At 39.7% G+C, this 26,996-nt stretch overlaps 2 protein-coding genes across 9 annotated transcripts in view; one reads left to right on the top strand and one right to left on the bottom strand.

Annotated features, from left to right (window-relative positions):
- The window catches only part of LOC109420362 (protein Fe65 homolog), a 408,519-nt gene that overhangs the window by 231,687 nt on the left and 149,836 nt on the right, over positions 1 to 26,996 (top strand). The window lies entirely within an intron of this gene.
- Positions 14,450 to 16,046, bottom strand: LOC134290750 (uncharacterized). Its single transcript, XM_062857943.1, has 3 exons — positions 15,971 to 16,046; positions 15,278 to 15,435; positions 14,450 to 14,917 (listed from the first exon to the last, which is right to left on the bottom strand). The coding sequence occupies exons 1-3, from the start codon at positions 16,044 to 16,046 to the stop codon at positions 14,450 to 14,452; spliced, it is 702 nt and encodes a 233-aa protein (XP_062713927.1).

Genomic DNA, 26,996 nt, shown 5'->3' with positions numbered 1-26,996 from the left:
GTTGCAGTGGTTTGACAGTTGTTGAAATCCTTAAAGCACCGCACTCTAGATTGATTTTACTGTGATCTTGTTGAATTTGTACCCAGTTCGCACAAATTTCAGTACATTCTTCATTTAACCACTTTTTCAGTTTATTTTTGAAACTTTTTCTGCATATAAACACAGCCACCATGAATACGAATCGAACCATGCAAGACTCATGCTGATCGGTCCACCCGTTCTTGAGTTTTGTTGCCTCAAAGGAACTTCAAACTCATTTTTATATATATAGATAAAAATATCATTAAAAAACCTTTATTTTGCACAGAAATCAGTAATCAAATATTTTTATTTATTATGAAGATTGGGTCAAATTTTGAGGAATTTCTGCTAAGTATTGCACGTTAAAACATGTATAGCATAACTGTATCATAATAGATTCTTGTGAATAGAATCAGTATTAGCATTATAATTGTGATTTTATTAGTAAGTTCTATTTCTACTGCAATAAAATAAATATATGAAACTGACTATTTTTTTCAGAAATAAGGTAGTTTGCATTGTCGAAACACAGAAAACAATCATCACATATCGAATTAGTATTTATAACTACAGTACCTAATGCCCAAGAGCGATAATTCTGAAACAATTGTAACAATAGTGCAATTACAGAGTCAATTACTTCTGGAAATTATTTCAAACAAATATTCAGGACTAGCTGTCCCGGCAAACTTTGTCTTGCCAGGTTGAAGTGGTTTGACAACTGTGGAGGTCATTTTAGCACAGCACTCTAGATTGGTTTCATTTCGATCCTGTTGAATTTCTTCTCGATTCATGAAAAATCATTACTTTCACAGTTGTTCTACTTTTTAGTTGATTTTCGTAACTTTTTATTACATATAAACACAGCCACCACGAATACGAATCGAACCGTGCAAGAGTCATGCTGATCAGTTCAGCCGTTCGTGACTTTTGTTGCCTCAAAGGGACTCATTTTTATATATATAGATTAATTCACAAAACGTACGTGAAAGGAAATTTTTCAACCATACAAATATTGCTTTACACAGTTATATGTCATATAATTCATGGGAATGCGTTTTGCACAATAAAAAAGATTCAAGTATCTGTCCAGTCGTATTTGTTTCTTACAATTGCATTGCAACTGCTATCCAGTAATATATACACATACCCCTCGTCATTGCAATTTAATCAGCGCCTGCTATTTTAAAAGAAATCAATTTGTACACTAAGATTTAACGTTAATGAATTTATCAAATATTCCTATTTGGGAAGGGAATATGAGGAGTAAATACGCTCTTTTAGTAAATATTACTAAAAGAGTGTATTTACTCCTTCTTCTTCCAGCACTACAGTATTAGGTACTGAATGGATTTTGAGGAAATTTTTTAAATGTTGGCAGCAAATGCAAAACTTCTTATCAAATTCCACAATTACAGAGGTAAGTTTTGACGAGGCCAAATACGAATGGTTGTTATGCAACTATTGAGGTATGAATATGTACCTCAATACCTCCAGCAGTGTATTTTTTGTTTATAATAAAAAAAAACATTTCCAAAGATTGTTTTCAAAAACCCTCAATTATTGTAAAAAGCTTTGAAATATCTCCTGTAAAAATTTCAGTCATTTTGGTACGCATTTAAGACAATTCCAGAAAATCTAGTATATGTATATAATTTTGTAGGTATTTTAATACATATTTTTTATAAAAATAACGGGTAACTTCCAATACATCCTGCAAGCTTGTATGCAGATATTTGCAGCTACAACCTTCACAGATTGATTCTCCTACTCAAATCTGATCATTTACTGGCGGACGATTGTTTAATTGTGGTTAAGAACATGTTTGAAATGTTACATGAATTTTTATTATGTGTGTATTCTATTGGTAAAATTATGTGCCTATAACTCACATCCCCATTGGTCAAAAAACATCAAGATCCGGTTTTTAGCGCTTCGAATTGGAAGATAAACATCTATTCTGATTCTCTGCGTTGAAAACCAATTGAAAATCTACTTGCTTTTGTTTTACGAAGACGCGGAGTACAACTCAAAAGTCATGTGATTTTTCGACAAATTTAAAGAATGTAAAATTGCATAACAGTACCCACGCTCTCATGCAAAATATGCAACAGAAACTTACATAAAAATGGATTTTCTGCATTCTTGGGAACATAATTGATTTATAAAAATTATACAAACTCATAAATTAGACAATCAATTTTTCGATTTTTGGCCTATGGCGGTGTGATGATGACAAGGACGCATTTTACGCCCAGCTCGAACGCGAGTACGATCGCTGCCCAAGCCACGACGTCAAGATCATCATAGGGGATCTAAACGCTCAGGTAGGCCAGGAGGAGGAATTCAGACCGACGATTGGAAAGTTCAGCGCCCACCAGCAGACGAACGAAAACGGCCTACGACTCATTGATTTCGCCGCCTCCAAAAATATGGCCATACGACGTAGCAACTTTTTCCAACACAGCCTCCCTTATCGTTACACCTGGAGATCACCACAGCAGACGGAATCTCAAATCGACCACGTTCTGATTGACGGACGGCACTTCTCCGACATTATCGACGTAAGGACCTATCGTGGCGCCAACATCGACTCCGACCACTATTTGGTGATGGTCAAACTGCGCCCAAAACTCTCCGTCATCAAAAATGTATGGTACCGGCGACCGCCACGGTACAACTTAGAGCGACTGAAGTAACCGGATGTCGCCTCAGCATACGCGCAGAATCTCGAAGCCGCGTTGCCAGACGAGGGCGAGCTCGATGAGGCCCCTCTAGAGCGCTGCTGGAGTACAGTAAAAGCAGCCATCAACGACTCAGCCGAGAGCACCATCGGGTACGTGGAACGGAATCGACGGAACGAATGGTTCGACGAAGAGTGCAGTACGGTTTTGGAGGAGAAGAACGCAGCGAGGGTGGTAATGCTGCAGCAAGGGACTCGACAGAACGTGGAACGTTACAAACAGAAGTGGAAACAGCAGACCCGCCTCTTTCGGGAGAAAAAGCGCCGCCTGGAAGAAGCCGAGTGTGAAGAAATGGAACTGCTGTGCCGTTCCCAAGAAACACGGAAGTTCTATCAGACGTTGAGCTTCGTGCCGCGAGCCGAAATATGCAGGGATAAAGACGGAGGCCTGTTGACGGACGGACGTGAGGTGATCGAAAAGTGGAAGCAGCACTTCGATCAGCACCTGAACGGCGTGGAGAACGTAGGCACGGGAGCCCACGGCAACGGAAGAAACGACGACGTCAATGCAGCGGAGGACGGAAATGAACCACGCTGAGGGAAGTTAAGGATGCTATTCACCAGCTCAAAACCAACAAAGCAGCTGGTAAGGATGGTATCGCAGCTAAACTCATCAAGATGGGCCCAGGAAAGTTGGCCACCTGTCTGCATCGGCTGATAGTCAGGATCTGGGAAACCGAACAGCTACCGGAGGAGTGGAAGGAAGGGGTAATCTGCCCCATTCACAAGAAAGGCGACCATTTGGAATGTTAGAACTTCAGGGCGATCACTATTTTGAATGCTGCCTACAAAGTGCTATCCCAGATCATCTTCCGTCGTCTGTCACCTAAAACGAATGAGTTCGTGGATAGTTATCAAGCCGGCTTCATCGACGGCCGGTCGACAACGGACCAGATCTTTACCGTACGGCAAATCCTCCAGAAATGCCGTGAATACCAGGTCCCAACGCATCACCTGTTCATCGACTTCAAAGCGGCATACGACAGTATCGACCGCGCAGAGCTATGGAGAATCATGGACGAAAACGGCTTTCCTGGGAAGCTGACTAGACTGATTAAAGCAACGATGGACGGTGTGCAAAACTGCGTAAGGGTTTCAGGTGAACTATCCAGTTCATTCGAATCTCGCCGGGGACTGCGACAAGGTGACGGACTCTCATGCCTACTCTTCAACATCGCTCTGGAAGGTGTGATGCGACGAGCCGGGCTCAAGAGCCGGGGAACGGTTTTCACAAAATCCGGTCTATTACATGGACATTGAATGCCTCGAAAACAAAGTACATGCTGGTAGGCGGAACCGAACACGACCGGATCCGTCTGGGTAGTAATGTTACGATAGACGGGGATACTTTCAAGGTGGTGGAGGAATTCGTCTATCTCGGATCCTTACTGACGGCTGACAACAACGTGAGCCGTGAAATTCGGAGGCGCATCATCAGCGGAAGTCGGGCCTACTACGGGCTCCAGAAGAAACTGCGGTCGAAAAAGATTCACCCACGCACCAAATGCACCATGTACAAAACGCTAATAAGGCCGGTGATCCTCTACGGGCACGAGACATGGACCATGCTCGAGGAGGACCTACAAGCACTCGGAGGTTTTCGAGTGACGCGTGCTAAGAACGATCTTCGGCGGTGCACAATGGTCGGAAAAAGATAAAGTTCGGCCAAAACTCTTTTTATGTGTTTAATCGAAGTTATAGGTTGTCTAGATATGTTATATAATATTTTTAGAGTTTAAAAAGGGGTATTCAAAAATTACGTAACTTCAATAATTTCAAAAACGGTAAAAATCAACAAACCGCGCACGTTTTTTGTTAGAAAATCAATTTGAATTTAATTAAATGATCATCTTTCGATCAAATCCAATCAAGTTTGTTCAAAACGTGTGGAAAATGTGGGAAGATAACTTTTATTTCAGTCACAAATGGAAAAATAACGTAAACCATATGAAAAAACATGACTTTTTTAAATAGCTCTAATTTGTAAAACTGCAAATTTCTGCAAAAAGTTTAAACGTTTTTATGCAGCCCTAAGCATGATGTTTAAGATGTACTATTCAAAACTGCGGCGACACGTGACGACACGAACCGTTTTTTAACTTAAAAATTACCAAAATTCCTAAGGTACAATATATGAAAATTTGAAAAGTTTTGTGACACATTAATTTTGCACCATACGTGCATTCAAACAGTCCAATAACAAGCTTTCATATGCTGGATAACATAAAACATATATTCCATTCTCAAAATATTATTATTTTACTTTTTTCGAATAATTCATTTTTCAATTTTATGACTTGGGCCACTTTGGCAGTGAAAATGTCATTGAAATACAAAAGCTGGTATGCTTTTAATTAAGAATTATAAAACTACAATACATTATCTTTGTTATAAGGCGAAAAAAAGTTTAAAAATATCAATTCCGTTTTTTGAGAGTTTTGGCCGCTCCTTTGTATGGAACCCGACCAATGTGCGGTGTGCAGGAGAACAGTGTGTGGCGGAGAAGGATGAACCACGAGCTCGCTGCACTTTACGGCGAACCCAGCATCCAGAAGGTGGCCAAAGCCGGAAGGATACGGTGGGCAGGGCATGTTGCAAGAATGCCGGACAACAACCCTGCAAAGCTGGTGTTTGCAACTGATCTGGTTGGCACAAGAAGGCGTGGAGCGCAGAGAGCACGATGGGCGGACCAGGTGGAGCGTGACTTGGCGAGCATCGGGCGCGACCGAGGATGGAGAGCGGCAGCCACAAACCGAGTATTGTGGCGTACTATTGTTGATTATGTCTTGTCTTAATGATGTTGAACAAATAAATGTATGTATTATATATTGTATGGAAGCTTGAGCACCTGCTTGATGCTCTCGGAGAGATCTTAACAAAGAAGATTTTTAGCAGAAGAGAATCAAGTAGAGTAAAACTGTCCGGATATTGAATAGAAGCATCTTCCGATGAACACTCAATCCAGCCGTTGGAATTACTCTGAGGACTATTCCACGATAATCACATTTAAAATAGCACATAATCAGCAATAGTCCGCCACAATACTTGGTTTGCGGCTGCCGTCTCCATGCTCGTTCACGCCCAATGATCGCCAGATGAAGCTGTACCTGGTCCGCTCGTCTTACTCTTTTGCGACATGCCCTGTCCACCGTATCCTTCCGGCATTGACTATCATCTGAATCTTGAGTTCGCTGCATAATGCAGCAAGCCAGTGATTCATCCGACGCCATTGCTTGAATCTGAGTGAATTTGAAAAATACGACCAGTTATCAGCACCAGCAACCGCTACGAAGGAACGCGCAGAGGGAGCGAAGAAAACCCGATCCAATTGCTGTTGCTGTTCCCCATCGGTCGGTTGGCTTGTGAGGCAAACTGACTGATGATCGTTCATGCTCAATTGCTGCAGCGAGTGTGTAGATGCGGAAATGATTCAGTGGATTTATCTAGGGTAAGTGTTCCAATTATGGTTGTAGTACCAATTATTCGCCATAAACTTTTCACCCTTTAACAATGTAAAACAGTACAAACAATTTTGTGAACAACAGATCACGTTCACAATAGATGGTTGCACTCATTTAAACTCCACATTTTGCTCAAACTATAATAGAAATAAATCGTTTTCCTTAAAATTTCAGCACCCTTTTTTCGCAATAGTGTACCAGTTATGGCCAATCCCATAACACAGCGTAACAAAAATTAACTTTTTGTCTGTCTCAAGAGCAAACTTTTGTGTCTCCGAAGGATTTTGGGCCGCTGAATCCGAATCCGGGCTCAGATTTGCTCTAACACGTCAGAATTTTGAGCTATACCTCAATTTATAGGGCAAAATATGCGATTTTGGGCTTTTTTGACTGCAAACCATTAAGCCAGGAAATATTTTTTTTAAGCAATCAAAAGGTTAATTGGTCAATTAACATCTAAATCAACGACTCATGCAAAATATTTCGTTTTATCAAATCAAATTTGATAGTTTTAATCGGTTTATGTTAGGTACGATATTTTCCATACAAGACAACCTCCAAAAGTTGCATGCAAGATTTCATACTTACATAAAAAGCTTGAATCTATCAAATTTGATTTGGTAAAACGAAATATTTTGCATGATTCGTTAATTTAGATGTTAATTGACCAATCAACCTTTTGGTTGCTTAAAAAAAATATTTCCATGCTTAATGGCTTGCAGTCAAAAAAGCCCAAAATCGCATATTTCGCCCTATAAATTGAGGTAAAGCTCAAAATTGTGACGTGTTGGAGCAAATCTGAACCCGGATTCGGATTCAGCGGCCCGAAATCCTTCGGAGACACATAAGTTTGCTCTTGAGACAAAAAAATGTTGCGCTGTGTAAGGAATGCATGCAAATAGTGAGAAAAGAAACCGAAGTTAAAAAATGTAACCATAACTGGTACAGAGTTCCTATCATTGGCACACGCTGTAATAAATACTAAAAGTTGTTTTGGCTCCGTTTCTATATTTTTCCTGTGAAGTATGGAAACTAAGCTATCTTTTAACACATTGATGACATTTGTTGGTCTTCTCATTATTTTTGTACAAATAGTTTTCTTTAGGTAGTGCCATAATTGGTAAACGTACCCTATTGCTCAAAACTTGTAAAAACAATCATTTTGTTGGTATGGGAATGTTGTAGGTGACTTTTATAATCGATTTAATTTAAGTAATGTTAATTCGACACTGATTCTTCATTAGGGCCTAACTGACATTTTCGATTTCTCTTCATCGATTCTCTCTTTGTGTTATTACGGAAAGTGTATTAAGTTTTTCAAAGATTTTTTGGTTGAAATGCGAAGACGACGACTACATGATGCTCTAGAAACAAAAAGAATAATGATTTTGTTTGTTTTGATTAAGTTATTAGCGAAAGAGAGAGTCGACGAAGAGAAATCGATCAAGTCTGTTAGGCCCTTAAGAAAAATCATTGTCGAATTGCACTGTAATAAAGCCTAGTTTCTTGTTGCCAAGTAGAGCGCTCAAGTAAAATTCCACCTTTTTCCGCAAGTAATTTTGACAACTGATCCAGTATGGGGAGAAACGTTACTATTCCTTACGGAATAATAGCACGGACTATTTTTCCGCAAGGAAAAGTGACAGCTCCATTTGATTTGCACGGGCGGCGTTACGAGTGTTACACATTTTTCCTTACTTGCCATCTGCGAACTGCACAAGTAATTTTGAAGCGGAATCATTACTAGACCATTACTTGTCCTATCTTTTTGCACAGTACGTACGAAGTGGAAACTAGCCATAACGGTTCAAACACCAAGTAGGGTCTTGAACCATTTGGGCAGGTGTACCTATTTTAGGCACTTGCCGCTATAACCAAATCAATTTCCAACCGATAGTCGTGAATTTTTGTATAGAGTTAGGTACGTAGAGTAAGGTGGGGCAAAAGTTCGACCTTAGTTGAAAATTCAATTATTTTCAAAAAAACGAAGCAAATAAAAATAAATGAATACCGTGTGGTGATTCTACCATCCATGAGCTAAAAATTTGCTGAACAAAGTAACGCCAAATGACTTTCTAATTTTGAGTTACAACACTTTTTCTATGTGTGTGTCTTATTCGAACTCTTGCCCCACCACTGGGGCAAAAGTTCGAATCTAGTGTTTGTGGAATTTCGCTATCCGTAGCCTACAATTTGGACACTTTGGTAATAGGAATACCCAATACCAATTAATATTTGATGTTGGAACTGGAATACACTTTAAAGTTCGATCATCCATTCCATTGGATTCGAAAATCCATTTACCCAAATTAGGGTTAAGTTTATTATTGCGACATTTGCACCCATTTAGACTCGGCCCGAATTCATTATTATCACAGTCGAATTTCGCACACGACTTCGCAGCGGCTAGCGTACACAAGTTCGATTGAAAACGTGACAGTGGCGTCGGAAGCCCAACAGGTAAACAAAATAAGTTTGAATAGTGTGAAATGTCGCTGGGAAATGATGATTTAGTGGATTCTCTAATTATCACAGTAGTCTAAACATTGATGAGAAACCCAATACACCAAAAATCAACTTTTTGCAACTCGTTACATAAATAACTATTATGTCCTTTTTATACGTACTTTTATGCGGTAACATGGTATGCGATATAACATAAGATTCAGCAGAAGTGCCTTATGCGTACAAAAGAAGAGGCGCTACACGTGTATTGGCGGTGCAATACTAATGCTATATGACTTGAAGCGATATCTTATGCGATGTACGGTGTGCACTATTGCGACGCAATATAGCATCTTATGCAGCCTAATAATAATTAAAAAAAAACTATCCAGACACATTTTAAATTTAACACTTAATAGGGTATATGCACTGGCGTAGCCACGGGGGGGGTTTTAGGGTTAAAACCCCCCCCAGAGCCAAAATTTGTGGAACAAATTTTCAGTATAAAGCGCTTTGCGACGAAAAAAATTTTCGGCTGCGCCGCTATTTTCAAACTACGAATACAATTGCTCATTACATTTTACAAAATGTAAATGTCTAATCAAAAAAGGTATCATTGACCGTTGAAAACCCCTCCCTGAGACAATTTCTGGTTACGCCACTGGGTATATGTACCATACCTTGGCCTAATAGGTAAGCCATTTTGACAATTTTGACAATTTTAGTGGATAAACGTTGGCTTATTGCTTTCCGAGCGCTAGAACCAATTAGTCTCTCATGTTTCAATATTTCTGCTGCAGTATTAGGCCGTTACAAATATTTATTACTCTTTTTGCCCCACAACTTCTTGGCTGGTCGAGGGGGAGATAAAAATAAAACAGCATTTAATCTGAAAAATATTGAAAACTCATCGGATTTGTTAAATAGTTTTTAGCAAGATCCGATATTTTGATAAATATTTTTTATCTGCCCCCTGAAAATGGTAAATCCCGCCATAATTTTTTGAAGGGGGGGGGGGGGAGACAAAAAGTCAAAATTAAATTTGTATCAGCCTTATCACTGTTTGTTCACCAATCTTACTTTCAAATTACATTTTCGGAACCTAATTTTAACAAAACTAAAAATAAATCACCTAAAATACAGTTACATGGTGTTCAATAAGTTCGGATACACAATCAAATTAAATTTATTTTCCATCTGTAATTCAGATTTTTAAAGTCAATGTATTTATTGAAAGCTCACATAATACTGATCAAATACAGTATATGTTTTAAAATAAACTGTCCTTTATCTTTTCGTAATAATTGTAAATGTATCTCAAGTTCCTTTCGGCCGGCACGCAGGTCTTTCAGTGGTATTTCGTCTAGTTTTCATTAAGTAATGGTGTTAAGTTAAATCAAATTAGGTTGTTGTCCTCAGCATTAGGTTGTTGTCCTCAGCATTAGACCATACGAAATAATTTATAAGATTCAGATTGGGTGAAGTACGGAGTCACTTTTTCTTGATCCTTAAAATTGCTAAAATTGACGCTACACTCAAACCTCCATTTAGGTAAAATCTATTAAGGTTCCTCCATTTAGGTAACGTTACCTAAATGGAATTTGATTGTCATTGGTCATCTTTGATGACGTCAAACCCGACATCAACCTATCATTGACCTGTTTTCATTTTGGCCGGCAAACCCAATATAGACCCAACAGTTGTTCGATGTTGGTCCAACAGTGGCCCAACATACGATAAAAATTGACTCGACTTTGACCCGACATTCAACAATTTTTCAGTCTGGCGGAATTTTGCAGGGTTTTTTCGTGTTTCGTGCCCTTCTAGTCATTTGAATGACAAGTCTGACCTGAGACCCTCCAAAACCCCCGAAAATACCCCTAAAGCCCCTCCTTTCCTGAGACTCACTTGAAAGTCCTCTGAAACTCCGCATGACCCCCTTTAAATCTCCTAGTCAATCTCCCTTCTTGAACTTATTTTCAACCTTGTACTCCATTTAGGTAATAGACTGAATCCATTTAGGTAATGAATCCATTTAGGTAAAAATTCTATTTAGGCAGTCCCGACTCATTACCTAAATGGAGGTTTTGGTGTATACCTGTTTTAATGATTTTTGTTTTGAAGAAAAGCAAGGCTGCGTCAAATCTCAGTTCAATCTATGATTATCTTTTCCAAAACTTGATTATATTCCTATTGTGGCAAATTTTGACCAAAATTGGCTTTATATAATGTATTTATGCCTTTTTCATAGATATAAGCACATTCTTACTGAACTTGCAAATTTATCGCCATATCATCACTGAAATAGCAGTGTCAAATTTTTGCCTAATAATTTAGTTATTTTAATTTAGTATAGTGAGATGTAAACTCAAAAGTCAACGTTTTAGACTTCTGTAGCATGAGCAACTTTTCGAAAATTATTCCAGCGTGCCGGAGCTGACAAACTTTAGGTACATCTAAGGCTTATAAAAAAAGTAGAAAAAGACGTTATTGAAAACCATATGCTGTATTTAATCAGTGTTATATGACCTTTCAATAAATACATTTACTTTGAAAATCTGGATTACAGATGTGAAATTAATTCAAGTTATATGGTGTATCCGAACTTATTGAACACCGTGTATTTCTTAATTTAGTAACGAAAACAACGCAACCCAATTATTGTGGTCTATTTTTACAGTCACCGCACACAAAATCTTTCTTCCTGTTCGTTCTTTCTGGTTCATACGCAAGAAATGTTGTTGACGTCACTTTATCGATGTTTTTAACGTCACTTTACTAATGAGCCAAGATTTGGGTACATATGTAGTGAAAAAAATGTCCTCAATATTCGGCCCACATTTAATTTGTAAAATAGTCATTATTTGTTGATAACAAACATATAAGTTCAAAATAACGTCTTTGACCGTTGCATCAAATGTTCAGTTATCGAAATGTCAATTCGAAATGTCCCAGAATCATGCCATTTATGATCATGGGTAGTCTTCCACTAAGCCGAAGAATCATGGCGCCTACAAAAGCTAAACAACTGAACGTTCAAAATTCCATTCGATTCGGTTGACTGGTTTCTGAGATATGACAGTTTATAAATTGGTTGTCAAAAAATAGTGTTCTACCTATTGAACTCAAATTTGTACCAATGATGCACATATGATAGCTCGACAAACAGACAAAATTTGTGCATTTTTGATGCACTCTATGAGAAGTTACAGCTTGTTGAATTTTTTTGTGAGAGAAGGAAAGATGCCTATCCCAAACATTTTGGCCACCCCCTGTCTGTATGTTTTTATTTAAGAGTTTGAAACCAGCTCTGGATTCATGAATGTATGTTTGTAGGACAACCTTTTTTTTTATCACACCTAAACCTGTTTGGCAACACTTTATCACCTTCAGCCCTCGGTTCCAAAGAAAAAAAAAACAGCCCAACCATGCACAAAAACAACCCGCAGCATATGACACAGGTCCTGAACCTCATGCAATATTTATAGGGTATGACATGAACTTTTGTTCCAAATTCGGTTTAGTAGCTCATACATAAATGTATCGTGTCTCCGGTTCTGTTTGCTTGCATTCCCGTTTTTTTGGCAATATGCCTGCCTGCTTGCCATCCAGTATTCTATGTTCGCTCTGGTAGCGAGAAAATGGTAATTTTCAAACGCCAAAAGGCTAACCAAGCGTCGAACGGCAACGGTTTCGCCTGTGTGTGTGCGTGCGTGCGTCCGTGCGCTGAAGGTAGGATGTGTGGGTCCGGTTTGGAGGACGTGAAATTGCGAATCAGGACACGAGTGAATTCACTTGTTGTTCGGATTAGGGGAGCGGGAGGTGAACTGCATCAACTGTGTCAAGCAAAGTCCAACGCATACATTCATTAGCTGGAGTGAGACCATTTTGTCCCACGCTCCACAGTGCATAGTTGGCACCACAGGATGCTCTCAAGTGACTTTGTGAATGTGTTCAACTTTCACAGGATGGACTGTGGGCAAGCAGTCAGCAAACCAGGGGCCAGTAGCGGATTGAGCCATTTTATACGTTATCCTGCTGGCGGGGATGATATTTTTTCCTGCTCATGGTCGCAAGGACAGCATTGCATTGGAGACTGACGGGAAGGTTGTCGTTGAATGAACGATGAACTGGAGATATCAGTTTATTGCTTGTTTTATCTGCTTCATTTGCATTTGCAATTGTTCGCGTAATTCTATTGTCCCGCTGTTCTCTGTTGAGTTGCTCTGAATGGACCGGAATTATAAGCGATTTATTGATTAACATTGGTTGATGAATGAGAAAAATAAAATAAACGCTGTGTTATGTTGTTTACTACTTTTGTAATCAATCAACATTTTTTTTTTGAAGATTTTCTTTGAATCTTTTGGAGCTCGTATTAAGTCACATTTACAGCACAGTCCTATTCTTTCCTGTTTAACGCCTTTTCACCTCGCGGGTAACATAGTGATAGTTTTCTAAAAAAATTGATAAAGATATATTGCCTGCACGTGTATCAATTATCTTCTTACAGAAAATGTCCTTGTTTAACTTGTAGTTCAATGAATCTTGCACTGTTATTGTAGCGAGGAAATTTACAGTTGTAAATAAAGAAACTGAAATCGTTTTTGTGCATAAATAAAGCATATAAATATCTCCTTCAAATTATACATTGCTAAAACTTCAAAAAAAATGTTGAAAACGACAGTGGTGCTTATGTCGACTATGCGAATATAGGCAGCTCAGTTAATAACTGTAGAAGTGTTCACATTTATTTATTCATTTATACATATAAAGTCAGCAGGCAAAATTTTCACCCCAATGACACAAGTAACGCAAATGCAAAAATTTAGCTAAAAATTAACAAATAAACACACTTAAAGCTACGCTTATTGACCTCACGTGATACATTAAAATAGAATACAAAATAACAAGTATTAAACAAATGATATATATCACGAATAGGCTCTGAGTGCTGTAGTTGGTGCTTGCTGACGGAAGGGTGATGAACGGATGAGATCTCAGACTACGTTGACGAGTGTTGATATGTAGCATTCCAAGCAGAGTGTGACAATCGGTGTTACCTTGCAGGAGATCGCCAATAAAGCTGACTATGGCCACATTGCGTCTTGCACTATGAGTTTCCAAATTGATAAGCTGACAGCGACTCTTGCACGCTATGTCTGAACTAGCACATTATAAAAATTGTATGTACATCGGGTTTTTTTCCACAGAATATCAGAATTTATGCAGAAACTTTTAAAATATTTCATCGGGGAAATTTTGATTTCTTCATCTTTTTATCTGTTTTTCATACAAATTTGCATGAAATTCACATTATCGGCCAATTCATCTCCTATAAAAAATGTATGAAAAAAATTTCACCGATAGAATATTTTGAAACCTTCTGCAAATGAAAATATAGCATGAATATTAATATTTGGTGGAAAGAAACCCGATGTACATTCAATTTTTATAATCTGCTGGTTTAGACATAGCGTGTCTCGTAGCTTGGCAATATAAGAGGATTCCTCCATCTGAGATGACGTAGCGCAAAACGAATGAATTTTCGCTGAACTCTTTCGATGCGTTGAATATCGTTGTCGTAATAAGAGGCCCAGACGACTGCCTGCCAAGTACTCCAGGATGGGCCGCACAATTGACCAATATAGCGTCTTCAGGCAGTAGATGTCCTTGAACATTTTGGCAAAGCGAATGAGGAAACCAAGTTACGACGATGCTTTCGCCACGACATAGGCGACGTGGTCTTCGAATGTCAGTTTCGAGTCAAGCAGAACTCCTAGCATTCCGACACATTTAGTGACATCCGATTTAAAGCACACCATACGGCAAAAGCTTCTAGCTGTCGTTGCAGAAACACTGCGTCTTCACGTTGCTTGATCACGAAATACAGCTTCAGGTCGTCAGCATATGAAAGCTTCAAGCATTTGAGAATGTAGTTGACATCATTCATATACAGCAGGAATAGAAACGATCGTAGATGACTGCCCTGGGGAACGCCGGACCATACCGTGAACGGTGAAGAGATGTAGTCACCAATTTTCACAGACATACTGCGACCGGTCAGATAGGGTCGAAGCCAGATGACGAGGTTGTTGCTCATGCCAAGTTTGTCAATTTTTGCCAAAGCGAAGGTAGAAAGGTCAGTATAGATGGCGTCAACTTGATGACCGCTTTGAAACTGGCGTATCAGGTACGACGTAAAGCACGTCAGGTCGGAGGTCGATCGTTTTGGAATGAATCCGTGCTGATCCTCAGATATATAATGTGCGTAACCTTGGACTAACTTGTTTAAAACGATCAATTCCAGCAACTTCGACGTGGCGCACAAAAAAGCAATACCTCTGTATTTTGCCACAGTTCTTTTACTACAGCCTTTCTTAAAAACGGGAAAAACGTGTGACTGCTACCAGCAATTGGGGAAAACACCGATCCCAGGGAAAGGGTTCATTCAAATATTACGTAACGCAAATATTGGCTATTTTAGACCCCCTCCCTCCCCCACGTAACAAATTTTGTATGGGAAGTTTTGAAATTTTGTATGAGGCGTAACACAGCGCTAGACCCCCTCCCTCCCCCATTAGCGTTACGTAATATTTGAACGAACCCAAAGGTTGAAAACGGTTATCAGCGGCACGGCAAGGGAGCTCAAACAACGTTTAATAACGAGTGAAGGGATGCCATCCGGACCACATCCGGTAGAGGACTTCAAATCTTTACCGGCGGCAATTACGCCATCGTTGGTGATAGCAAACTGCACTCCAGCTGTTGCGGGTCAAGTTGCTCATTAACGAAGACGCTGCTGAATTTAGAACGGAACATGTCGACTAAAGCGGTGGTAGTATCAGCTTCATGGAATCCATCAGTAATCGTGGACGGCAAACCAGATTCTTTCCGTTGTTCGTTGACGTGACGCCAAAAGCTCCTGGGCTTAGTTTTCAGCCGGCTTTGTAATCGACTTAGATGGGCGTTATAGAGACTATCGTTGAGGTGCTATAAGCGTCAAGAAGCTCACGCGATGTTTGGCCCATCGAAGAGCGAGTAGTACACGGAAAGAAAAAAACAACAGAACTACACTGCCAAGCAATCGAGCTCAAGTTGAAATCGCCGAGAATGACAACATTGTCCTTAGGCTCCATTTGCGACACCACCCAGTAGAGTGAATTGATATGAGTCTCAATCACACCTGCATCGTTGATTCGATCGGGAGGGATAAAACGACGCAAACAAAAATGGTCGCACCTTCGGTTGAAATGGCGACCCATAATTGCTCAACCGAAGAACAGTTCGGGGGACTTACCAAACGGGATTTGAATCTGGAGAGCACTGCCAATAAAACACCGCCACCGGCGATCTTGTTGCTGTTCAAGGGTCATCGGTCTTGCTGATATACAGAAAACGAATCGTCAAACAGCTGGCTAGAATCGTTCAGCCAGGTCTCGGTGAAAGCGTAAGCATCGTAGCACCCGTCGCTAAGGGCCAGCTGATATTCGGCGACAGAGCTGTAATACCACCAATTATTTGATAATACACGAGAGCGTTTGAAGCGGGCTATATTGTATCGTCCTCGCGTGATGCGGACCTAGGAGGTGATAATATACATCAGGACAAGGATTATTGCTACGAATACTATACATGCCTTCGATGGCAGCTTGGAAGACCCCATCACCAGCACTAGACTCAGGGCCGGGACGACTTGGATGGCAGGAACGAGTTAATGGCGGCGGGTAATCGGTCGTCATAGAACCAGAAGGCGCGACTGAGCTAGGTGGATCCGGGGCTTTCATACTACTTGATGTCGGACGTCCCGGACTGAGCTATGATAAACTTGAATAGTTGTTTGAAGGTGAACCGTTGCTAAATATTGAACCACTATACGATGACTGTTAACGAGAGGAAGTGCCCGTGGTAGAACACAGTCTGGAAACGGAATGGCGATCAGGCAGGAAGAGGGCTTGAAGTTGTATATACTTGTCTGTGAAGGCAGGCTGGAGGACCTCAACTACAGACTCGACAGCAGGACCACGACGGCTGTGATGAACGGCCTTAGAAGAAGCTTAGAAGCAGGTTTTGCCCCATTTATGGCGTTACGCCAACAAATCCTAATTAATCCATCTGGTGGTGATGATGCATATCTCGTGCCTTTGAGAAACCATCTCAATCAAACTCAAGTAGCATGTTGATGAATTTCGCACTTTTATCCGTTTTTTTTTTGTTTTTGATTCCTTGACCTAAATAATGGTTTAACCGATAAGTTTGTGTGACGTTAATAAAAATTACAATTATAAAAATCCTTTTCATGGTAGACGCAATCATGTGGGTTAGTTAGCTACTGTTTTCTTTGATATTCTTTAATATTCTTCAACATTATCGCAGGCACCATAAGTTTGCTCGTATGAAACCGACGCGCAGAATTCCAAGTTTTTTTTTCGATTTCATCGATTGGTACAATAAAATATTGAGCCAATGCTGTTGATGTATGTTTGCAAGATCCTATTCAATTACATTCTCAATGGACTACACAGAGTACCTTAGGTCTTATAAATTAAACGAAGCATTGGTCATTGCTTATTTAGATTACCCTCATGGTGGTTTTTGGTAGAGTAGGGAGATTTATTTAAAATTTAAAGTTATTTAAAAATTAAGTGTTAATCTTGGAACATTACATGGTATCAGAGCCTAAAATCTAGGATGTTTTCGATCACCTGGCAATCGTTCGACTCATTGATCTATAACTCTATTCAGAAGCCTAATATTGAAATGCGATGTACTGCAAACTTGTAGATTAGTGTTTTCCTACATGCATCGCCAAGGACGCCATATCCTAACTCTCATATTTAAATACGGTGTGAGAGCGCTAGTTTCACCTACTAGGTGGTACTAACTAAAACTTTCACGCGATCAATAGTAGAGTTGTAATGTGGCGTTTTTGGTGAAACTTACAGGAAAAACACTGATATACAAATTTGCCGAACATATATTTTTAATATTGGCCTTCTGAGCTGAGTCAGTCAAAGTATTACCAAGTGATCGTAAAACATCCTTGCCTAAAATTACTTGAAAGAGTCGCCATGTTGAATTTTGGGCTGCCATCTTGGATATTAACGTCGTCATTTTTTTTTACTCCGAAGCCTGGACATCTTCCCAATACCAAATTATCCCTATACTGCGTGATTACATAGCCCAAAACTCGTTAAAACTGCTTAAAACAGCCATCATCCTAAATTTTGGTTCGCCATCTTGAATATTCTGGTCTCCACTTCTGGATTCCGGACATCTTATCCATACCAAATATGTATACCTATATTGCATAGCTTAAGACCCTTCCATACCTTAAAACAGCCACCTCTTCGAATCGTGGGCCGCCATCTTGGTTTTTTGGTCTAAATCGTGGTTTTCTGATTTCCAAATAAAATTCGTTAACCATGCTAAAATTTACAAAATTCAGTTTCATATATGACCAGTTTACCGGTGCTGGTCCGAATCACTAAAATGGACATAACTCCGGAACGCCTTGACCGATTCGAACCATTTTCAATAGCAAACAGTCCGATCAAATTCTGGTTCGATTCGTGGTATAAGCCGTAAAGTTGGCAAACGAGAAGTGCCTTAAAAGTGAGTGACCTGTGTTGTAAACAGACATACATACACAACATACATACATACACAACATACATACACACACATACAGATATAATCTCAGTTCGTCGAACTGAGTTGATAGGTATATGTGACTCAACTCTCCGAGCCTTCTATCGAAAATTCGTTTTTTTGAGTGAACATATCCTTTTCGGGACGGAGCATATAAAAGTGAAATCTCCTTACAAATACACCCGATTCTTTTTTTTGCACAGGTCTTGTTTTTGCTATAACTCAGACTATTATTAACCGATTTTCATGAAATTTTGTATACGGATAGTACTAATCACGTGTGTACAAAATTTCATGAGAATCGCATGAAAGTTGACTGAATTATAGCAAAAACCAGATCCGTGCAAAAAAAAATAATTGGGTGTAGCTCAACTTTAGCTATTCAGACCTCTTAGATTTCCAAACAACAATTGTTGCCCTTCACATGGTAGAACTATTTCTTATCTTTTGATTTCAAGTTTTGACTATACTTAGATAAATCGAAATTAAAAAACATGCTAAAGATAAAACTTTTCCATCTTTTACGGTTTTTGTCCACATTTTGTTCAACCTATTGTGGTATATCTAACATGCAACAAAATCTAAATTTTGTTTGCACACATACAAGAGTAAGTAATAGTTCGATTACTAAAACAGTTTATGTCTCATAAAACTAAGAATAAACAATTTTTCATCTGTCAAACCTGTTATTGCTCAACAGCACAATTGTGTTGGTTCGCCACGAAAGGAATATAGTTTTTCAGTACACTTCGGTGTACGAGAAAGGAAAGAAAAAACAAGAAGATGATGTAAAAGAAATCGAAGAAAAAGTGTTCATTGTTGCATTTTGTATAGCATTCTGTCTGGTATTCTTATTTTTTGTATATATAATAAAAGTGATTTAATGAAACGATACATAATCCATTTTTCCTTTTCTTTCACTTTCAGGTAAGAATTATAACGAAAACACTTTTTTGACTATTTGTAAGTATAATAATTAGGTTATTATTGAGTGTATGTAAATTGCACGAGTTTGACCTTAACATGCATTATGAATAAAGCAATATCAGATAAAAAAGGGCCTTCAATTAATAATTGTAGGAGAGTTCAAGGAACAATAATTTAAAGAAATGCAGGTCAAGTTCCAGTCGGAACGAAGTTGACATCTAGTGTTGTATCAGTATCAATTGGGGCGCTACGCCTAGAAGAGCAAGTGGCAGAACGTCATCATTGAAAGCCCTTAATCATCGTATATCATCCACTCTTTTCCATTTTATCCTTAATGGAACGCTAATGTTCTGATAAAATTTTGCTATACATAAACCTCATTAATCTACATGCACTTTATGGACGATTTTTGGCCCATTAAAGCGACAAAATCTTTCATTACGTTTGCTTCCGAGCTCATCGTATCTCCGTTCAGAATATATTCTTTGTCGCACTCAATCCGAAGCCCGGCACAAGACGACGACCATACCTCACCCGCTCGAAACCCAACGTTATTGCTATTATCATCACTATTCTCCTTTCTCCGCCATTGTCGGTCGCTTGGTTGGAACGGCCCTCTCGGTCCCGATTTCCGAGACCATTCCATTCAATTTGAGCTCTAACCATTAGCCAATGTGATCCTGGATGTCCGGAGTAGAGATGGGCGAACCGTTCGCGAACGGTTCAGAAGAACTAGTTCTTAGGAAAGAATGAATGAACGGTCGTTCGTTATAAAAGAACGGTAGTTCTCCGTTCTCTAAAAAACCGAGAAAATTAAGATCCTACCAAACTTTTCATTCAGTTTTTCCGATGAACGAATATTGGGTTCTGAGAGAGCGAATTTTGCAATCTTTTTGTAAAAGAGTGCTTCGATGACACAAGCAGCCGATCGAAAGACAGCAGTTGATAAATAATGTGTCAATAGTATGGCAAATCTATATATATAAAAATGAGTTTGAAGTTCCTTTGAGGCAACAAAACTCAGAAACGGCTGAACCGATCAGGATGATTCTTGCATGGTTGGATTCGTATTCATGGTGGCTGTGTTTATAAGCAGTAAAAGTTGTGAAAATCATCTAAAAAAGTAAGAAAATTGATAAAAACCTGATTTTTATGAACTGGGAAGAAAATCAACACGATCGCAAAAAAACCGATCCTAGAGTGCCGTGCTGCAATGACCCCAACAGTTGTCAAACCACCACGGCTTGGCAAGACAAAGTTTGCCGGGACAGCTAGTCCTATATATTTTGGCGGAGTTGGATTTGTTTTGACTGCTGCTGGCAACATATGACGTAAAAAAATACGGCAACGTACCAACGTCAAAGATCGGTTCACAAAACAACCCTAAAAACTACTGAACGGAAGAACGGCTCAAAAGAACTAGTACTTTCTGAGGAACTGTTCAGTTGAGAATGGTTCCCTTGAAAGAACTGTTTTGCCCATCTCTGGTCCGGAGGCCATTTCGTTTTACCTCCTTCGTGTTTTCTACTTGCTTACCCGACCGGCTGAAGCTGAAGCACAAGATGCAACACATTGCGCCTCCCACATGTACTGTCCTGCCCGGAATGACCTCGCTGTTGCCTCCTGGGTTAGATTTTCCTGGCAGGCCATATGGAACGTCTCAGTATAAATTCCATTTCGATACTCTTCTCATCGGTTCGGGGGAATCCTGTTGCTGATAAAGCCGGTGGTCTTTTCTTCGGCTGCCTACTACACTGGTATGGTGTATTCAGAATGTATGTATGTCCACCGAAGAATTGCCACAGGCTTAATACCTGGTAACAACAGCTCAACAAAAAAAAATCGAGAAAAATGGAAACGATGAAAATAGTCTTTTGTCTGTGTTTAAACCGACCAAGGAATTGCATTTGTTTTTAATTCTTGGATAGATCTAACGGAATGATTCACATCATAGGGTTTAAAAAGCTATGAGGTGTTAAGAAGGTTATACTATTTGAGGATTCTACTTCTGACTGCACTTGCAATTGTTAGTGTATCATCATCTCTAGCCTCACAAAAAGGCATCGTAAGAATCTCGCAGCATAAAACTTCTCTTATAGAAAATTGATATAAACGTCAAATTATAAATTCAGCTGTTCAATCCTTGTGAATTAGACCGTGAGAAATTCACTGCAGTTGCTCGCTGACTCTCAAGATAGCTATTTGATTTCATCAGTTTCAGTTTAAGCCATGCATATTTTATTCGATACAAGTCAAAAGCTTCGCCTCAGATTGAATTGCTTGGAAGGTAGGTACATACCGACCGCCACACTCTTCAGGCTAAGTTCTTACGATAAAGCGGTACCGCTTTTATATTGGCGAGCCCGGGACCTGACTTGCATGATTGCACTCACCTTCGCCAGGGTTCGTATCGGTGCACCTTCTAGTGCACGCTGCTAGGTAAACTTTGGTTCCATCAGCCGAATGGATTGGCTTTAACCTTACCAGCCAACGTCGACACACACAATCCTCGTACAGCCAAGCGTTATCTAGACTAGAACCCATTCAAGAACTGCGCAATTGTGTTCGTTCACGTGGCGAGAAGCTTGATGCAGCAGCAACGATAGAGGACAACACTACCGATGAGCATAAAAGTGCGCTGCATGCGGGAATGTGTGTGCAGTGCATCCGATCGTTTCAACTAGGACAACGATGATGCCATAGAATGGAACGCTTTGTGGGTAGGTAGAACCGCTTCTCTACTCTGCTCGGTGACGATGTTGGTTCCGCTCGCCCTCGTTCACACTGCACTGGAAGTCGTTAGAGTATTGCATAAATGAGCGATAACCAGAGGGTAAATTAAGAGGAAGTTTATTATATTCACACTTCACCTCTGGGGGGTAGGAAAATTTTCCCGCATTGCTGACCCGTTATCCGGTTGAGGATATAAAGGAAGTATTCACACTGATTTCGCAATGATTTTAATGGAAAGTTCTCTCAAACACAGCATGTTTGAGTTTGAGAGAATATGTGAACTTAAATTCTCATAGGCAGGCCCGGATTAAGGATTGTGGGGGCCCGGGGCCCAAGCGATGTGGAGGACCCTCGCAGGTACAATTGCGATGAGTAGCAAAATTTAGGAACCAAAAATAATTTATGAGGGCCCCCCCACGGCCCCCCTTAGATCTGGCCCTGCTCATACCGCTTCTGATTTAAATGCAGAAAGTCCTGGGTTCAATCCCTCTATACTCTCTTCTCTACATACACATCTCATGTCCGTAGCCATCGCTAGAGCAAGAAACGGATTAAAAAAGGCCACTCCCTTCCTTCCAACTTTCACAGCACAGTGTAAATCTATCATATACCGCCTAAAAGTTATGCAACCAAGGAAACTGTGCCGTTTCACAGTAATCTTCACACAATCTATCACTTAACGCCTGGCATCCACGTACCAATGCGTGAACCCCTATGCCAAAAATAAACATTTCCTAACAACACTCCGACATCTGCATGACCTTGTGGAGGCGCTGAGGAGTAAACGGCCTGTTGGCAACAAGCAATTGCAATAATCATTTCTCTCCTCATCCCCACATTGATCTGCAACCTGACGTAGCAAGCGCCATTTCGTCTAAAAATAGAGGATCATCAATACTCACACACTGAAGATGCCTGAGGGTCCCAAGCAGCTATCTCTTTACTTCCTTGTGTATGTGTGTGAAGCTGGTCTGACGATACTGCAGTAGCAACTACGGGCAGCCAGTCAATTTTTACCTAATTTGGTTAATGTTACAATTAACTAAAGTTATAGAACAATTCTATTTTGATTGATCTAAGAACTTCGATAATAGTGTGTGTATGCAGTCAGAGTGATCGAAATGCTTCAGTCAAGAGAATTAAAAAAAATCAGGAGGGGCGACACTAGTTTTGCCAAGCCGAAATATCTCCAAAGAAAACCGAAAAAAGACATGAAAACCCGCAAAAATTTTGCGGTGTTTTCGTCTTTTTTCGACTTGGCAAAACTAATGTCGCTCCCCCTGAAAAAAAAAAATATGTGTATATTAGGCCATTAGACAGGTCATTAGGCCGAAATCAGTTGGGCCGAATAGGTAATTTGGCAGGATAAATCATTACCCAAATAACATTTTGATGGCCAATTATGCTTGTAGAGGTTTTGAGAACCGTCATAAAACTGAATAATTCTGGAGCAACATTTGAAAAGGGCCCAAGAGGTCTTGTGTCTTTTTTCGAAAACGCTCCGCAGGGCCTAACAGCAGCCCACTCACGCAAATGAACACCGTTTTCCGAAAGATCGATGTTTGCTCTATCTGATAACGGTCTTAGTTTTTGTGAATAAGCTGATGGGGGCTCAGGAGCGACGTTTGATGTCATTGTTTACCAATGCTTGTATGCCCTTTTCAAATGTTGCTCCAGAATTATTATTTTGGTTTTATGATGATTCTAAGATCCTTTCCTAGTCTATATGACTATACAATGTTACTTGGGTAGGCCGTACAGGTCATTAGGTCGAATAGGTCAAATAGGTCATTAGGCAGAGTATCAGATCAATGCACTAAAAGCCAGGATCGCAATCTAGCGGGACAAAATTAATTACTCCGAAAGAGAAGCATTTCAGGCACATGGTGTCTTCGACAAAGTTTTTTGTTATGATCAGGAGCTTATACTGTCAAGAAACTAGTAGTTCGCAACTTATCCCCATAGGTTGTCCAACCATCTAACTTTTAAGTTCTACATACTAGAGACTTTGCGTCTTCGACAAAGTTTTTCATTTTGACAAAATAAACAACTCTTTCTTAGACGTCAAAATTCCACAGCTTACTTTTTAAGAGTTATTTTAAAAATAAATTTCATTGGAAAAGTTTTTTGAGCTTATTTTGGTGTTTCACGAAAAACCATGTGAATTTAAAATACTTTGTGATGCGGATGAGTCAAACAATAACTTTCGGATAGAAGTTGGTGGATTATTAACATTAAAAATTGAGGAAAAAAAGAAAAAAAAAGAAAAAAATGGTGTAGTTTTTAAGTTATCATATCTAACAAAGCGCAAAAAATCGCAACCTGAAATTTTGACCATGGAATTTTGACGTCTACGAAAGAGTTAGTTAGTTTGTCAGAACAAACAACTTTCTCGAAGGAACCATTTCTCAATAGTGTCATGGCCATAAGTTAGACAATGGTATTACCTTTGCTAATACTATTACAAAAGATAAAATATCTCAAAAACACCAAAATATACCTCTCAAGTTTTTTTTGACAAAATGTTTGCCTAAAAACAATGAGTATTTGCTGAAAATTTGACGTTGGGATTTTTGCGCTTTGTCAGACATTATAAGTTGACATTTGCTCCTTTTTTTCGATTATTAATTTTTTCTTCAATTTTTATTGATAATATTTTGTCCGGAAGTTATTATTTGAGGCATCTGCATCAGAAAATATTTTAAATTTACATGGTTTCTCATAAAAAACAAAATAAGTCCAAAAATCTGATTTTTTACTTTTGAAATTTATTTTTACAATAACTCCAAAACATGAGACTGTGGAATTTTGACGTCCAAGAAAGATTTGTTTATTTGGTCAAAAAGAACAACTTTGCCAATGACGCAAAGTCTCTAGGAAATAAAACTAAAAATTTAGATGGTGGCTCCACCTATGCGGATAAATTGCGAATTATTTATTTCTTGTATTCGGCTCTTTCAGTCTATATGAAGCAGCTAAAATGCCTTTTGCATCTACTGTCCTACATTTCGGCGTGTTTTTCACCTTCTTCTAAGGAATACTCGTCAATTACAGTCGTAAGCAGTCAGACATAATATTTTCTTGGCAATTAATTCTGGCGCTTAGCACATTGGTACGAAGCATGATCTATTCATTCGGCTTAATGATCTTTGCGGCCTTATGACCTTCTCGGCATAATGACCTATTCGGCCTAATGTCCTATTCGGCCCAATGTCCTATTCGGCCTGATGATATTTTCGGCCTAATGACCGTTTCGGCCTAATGGCCAATTCGACCTATTGACACATTCGACTTTATCATCTGTTCGGCCTTATAGCTTATTCAGCCTAATGACCAATTCGGCCTAATGACCTGCTCGTTTTAATTATCTATAGGGCCTAATGACTAGTTCGGATGATTGACCTATTCGGCTTAATGACATATTCTGCCTTATGGTCTATTCGACCTAATGACCAATTAGGCCTTATGACCTCTTCGGACTTGTGACATATTCAGCCTATCGACATATTCGGCCTAATGACCTATTCAACCTTATGATCTTCATCCTAATAATCTATTCGATCTAATGGCTTATTCGGCCCAATGACCTAGTCGATTAAAAGACCTATTCGGCCTCATGACCTATTTGGCCTAATGACCTTTTCGATTGACGACTTTTTCGCAGAACTGATGTTTTCGAAACCGTTGCCTGAACATTTATGTTGCTATGAATACAGTCAGTTTTCATGTATGTTACGTTACTTAAATGTAGAGACTTTAATGAATTCTACTTTCCTGATGGTTCGAATGTTTATCGAATTCAAGATAACCCTTAATCCTCCTAAGATGTATGGCTTGGTGCAGCACGACAGCGTAGTGTACGTTCAACGAGCCTGTCTGGGTCTGGGTATTGACCGCAACATCTTACTTGGGTTAATCAGCAATATTTCTCCATAATATACGGTTCATGGGTGACAATCTCCAACGCGCTCGCCAGATCCACCTAGGGTGTGGGTGCTAGTAGTGGACCCCCTGAGCCGTTGAAATTTACTTCTGCGACTTTTTAGCAATGTTACCTCAATGGATTGTTCGAAAGTGAAATTTTACAACAATTTTCATGTCCCCCTTTTTGTATTAAGACCGTCAAACATACAACATTGAATTATTATTCCAGTGAAACACGCATTTGAAAGTATGCATTGACGTTGCCTATAATGTCACTTTTTGGATTCGACTACGATAGATTTTAGCTTGAAAATGGCTCTTCAAGCCATTTTCAAGCTAAATTTGCCTATAATGGACTCCACCGGGGTCCACTATAGAATTATTTACAAATATCTTGGCGAATATAGTGAATCCCCATTTGATATCCATGTCATCTGCCTCGCCGCCGACGATGCCTATAGTGGACTCTTCTGAGTGTTTACATTCATTGAATAGTTAAAATAATCGATTTTTGTGGCAATTTGTTTGCCAGGAACTGCTGTGTAGCAATATAATTGGTGTTCCCCCGGTGGAAGTTGCCTGGAAACAGTTGATTTGGGCATTTATATTTGAGTTTACTACTAGCACACAACCCCTAGTCCGCCCACCTTGCTCGAAGCCCTTCAGATCTTCTTGTACCGTCCGGATCTCTTGTGGATGCTTAACATCAAATTCATGATAATACTGAATCAACAATTTGCCGCCATAATACTCGATTTGCATCTGCAGCTCTCCAACGTCGGTCACGCCCAACACTCGCCAGATCACGCTCCACCTGGTTCGCCCATCGTGCTCTCTGCGCTCCACGCCTTCTTGTACCAACCGGATGGACACCAACTTTGCAGGGTTGTTGTTCGGCATTCTTGCCCATCGTATCCTTCCGGCTTTGGTCACTTTCTGGATGATGGGTTCGCCGTAAAGTGCAGCGAGCTCGTGGTTCATCCTTCTCCGCCACACACCGTTCTCCTGCACGCCGTCGAAGATCGTCCTTAGCACCCGTCGCTCGAAAACTTCGAGTGCTTGCAGGTCCTCCTCGAGCATGGTTCATGTCT

Source organism: Aedes albopictus, chromosome 3 (assembly GCF_035046485.1).
Source record: "Aedes albopictus strain Foshan chromosome 3, AalbF5, whole genome shotgun sequence".
NCBI classification, from domain to species: Eukaryota; Metazoa; Arthropoda; class Insecta; order Diptera; family Culicidae; genus Aedes; species Aedes albopictus.
The sequence above is the reverse complement of the archived record's forward strand: the minus strand, read 5'-3'. Positions and strand labels throughout refer to the sequence as shown.

Excerpts from the sequence above, each read along its gene's own strand:
- LOC134290750 (XM_062857943.1), bottom strand. The coding sequence starts at position 16,046 with ATGACCCTTGAACAGCAACAAGATCGCCGGTGGCGGTGTTTTATTGGC. Across the intron at positions 15,436-15,970 it reads CCAGATTCAAATCCCGTTTG|CTGGAGTGCAGTTTGCTATC; the intron begins GTAAGTCCCCCG and ends GACCCGCAACAG. Across the intron at positions 14,918-15,277 it reads TAACCGTTTTCAACCTTTGG|CACGGATTCATTCCAAAACG; the intron begins GTTCGTTCAAAT and ends TCTGAGGATCAG.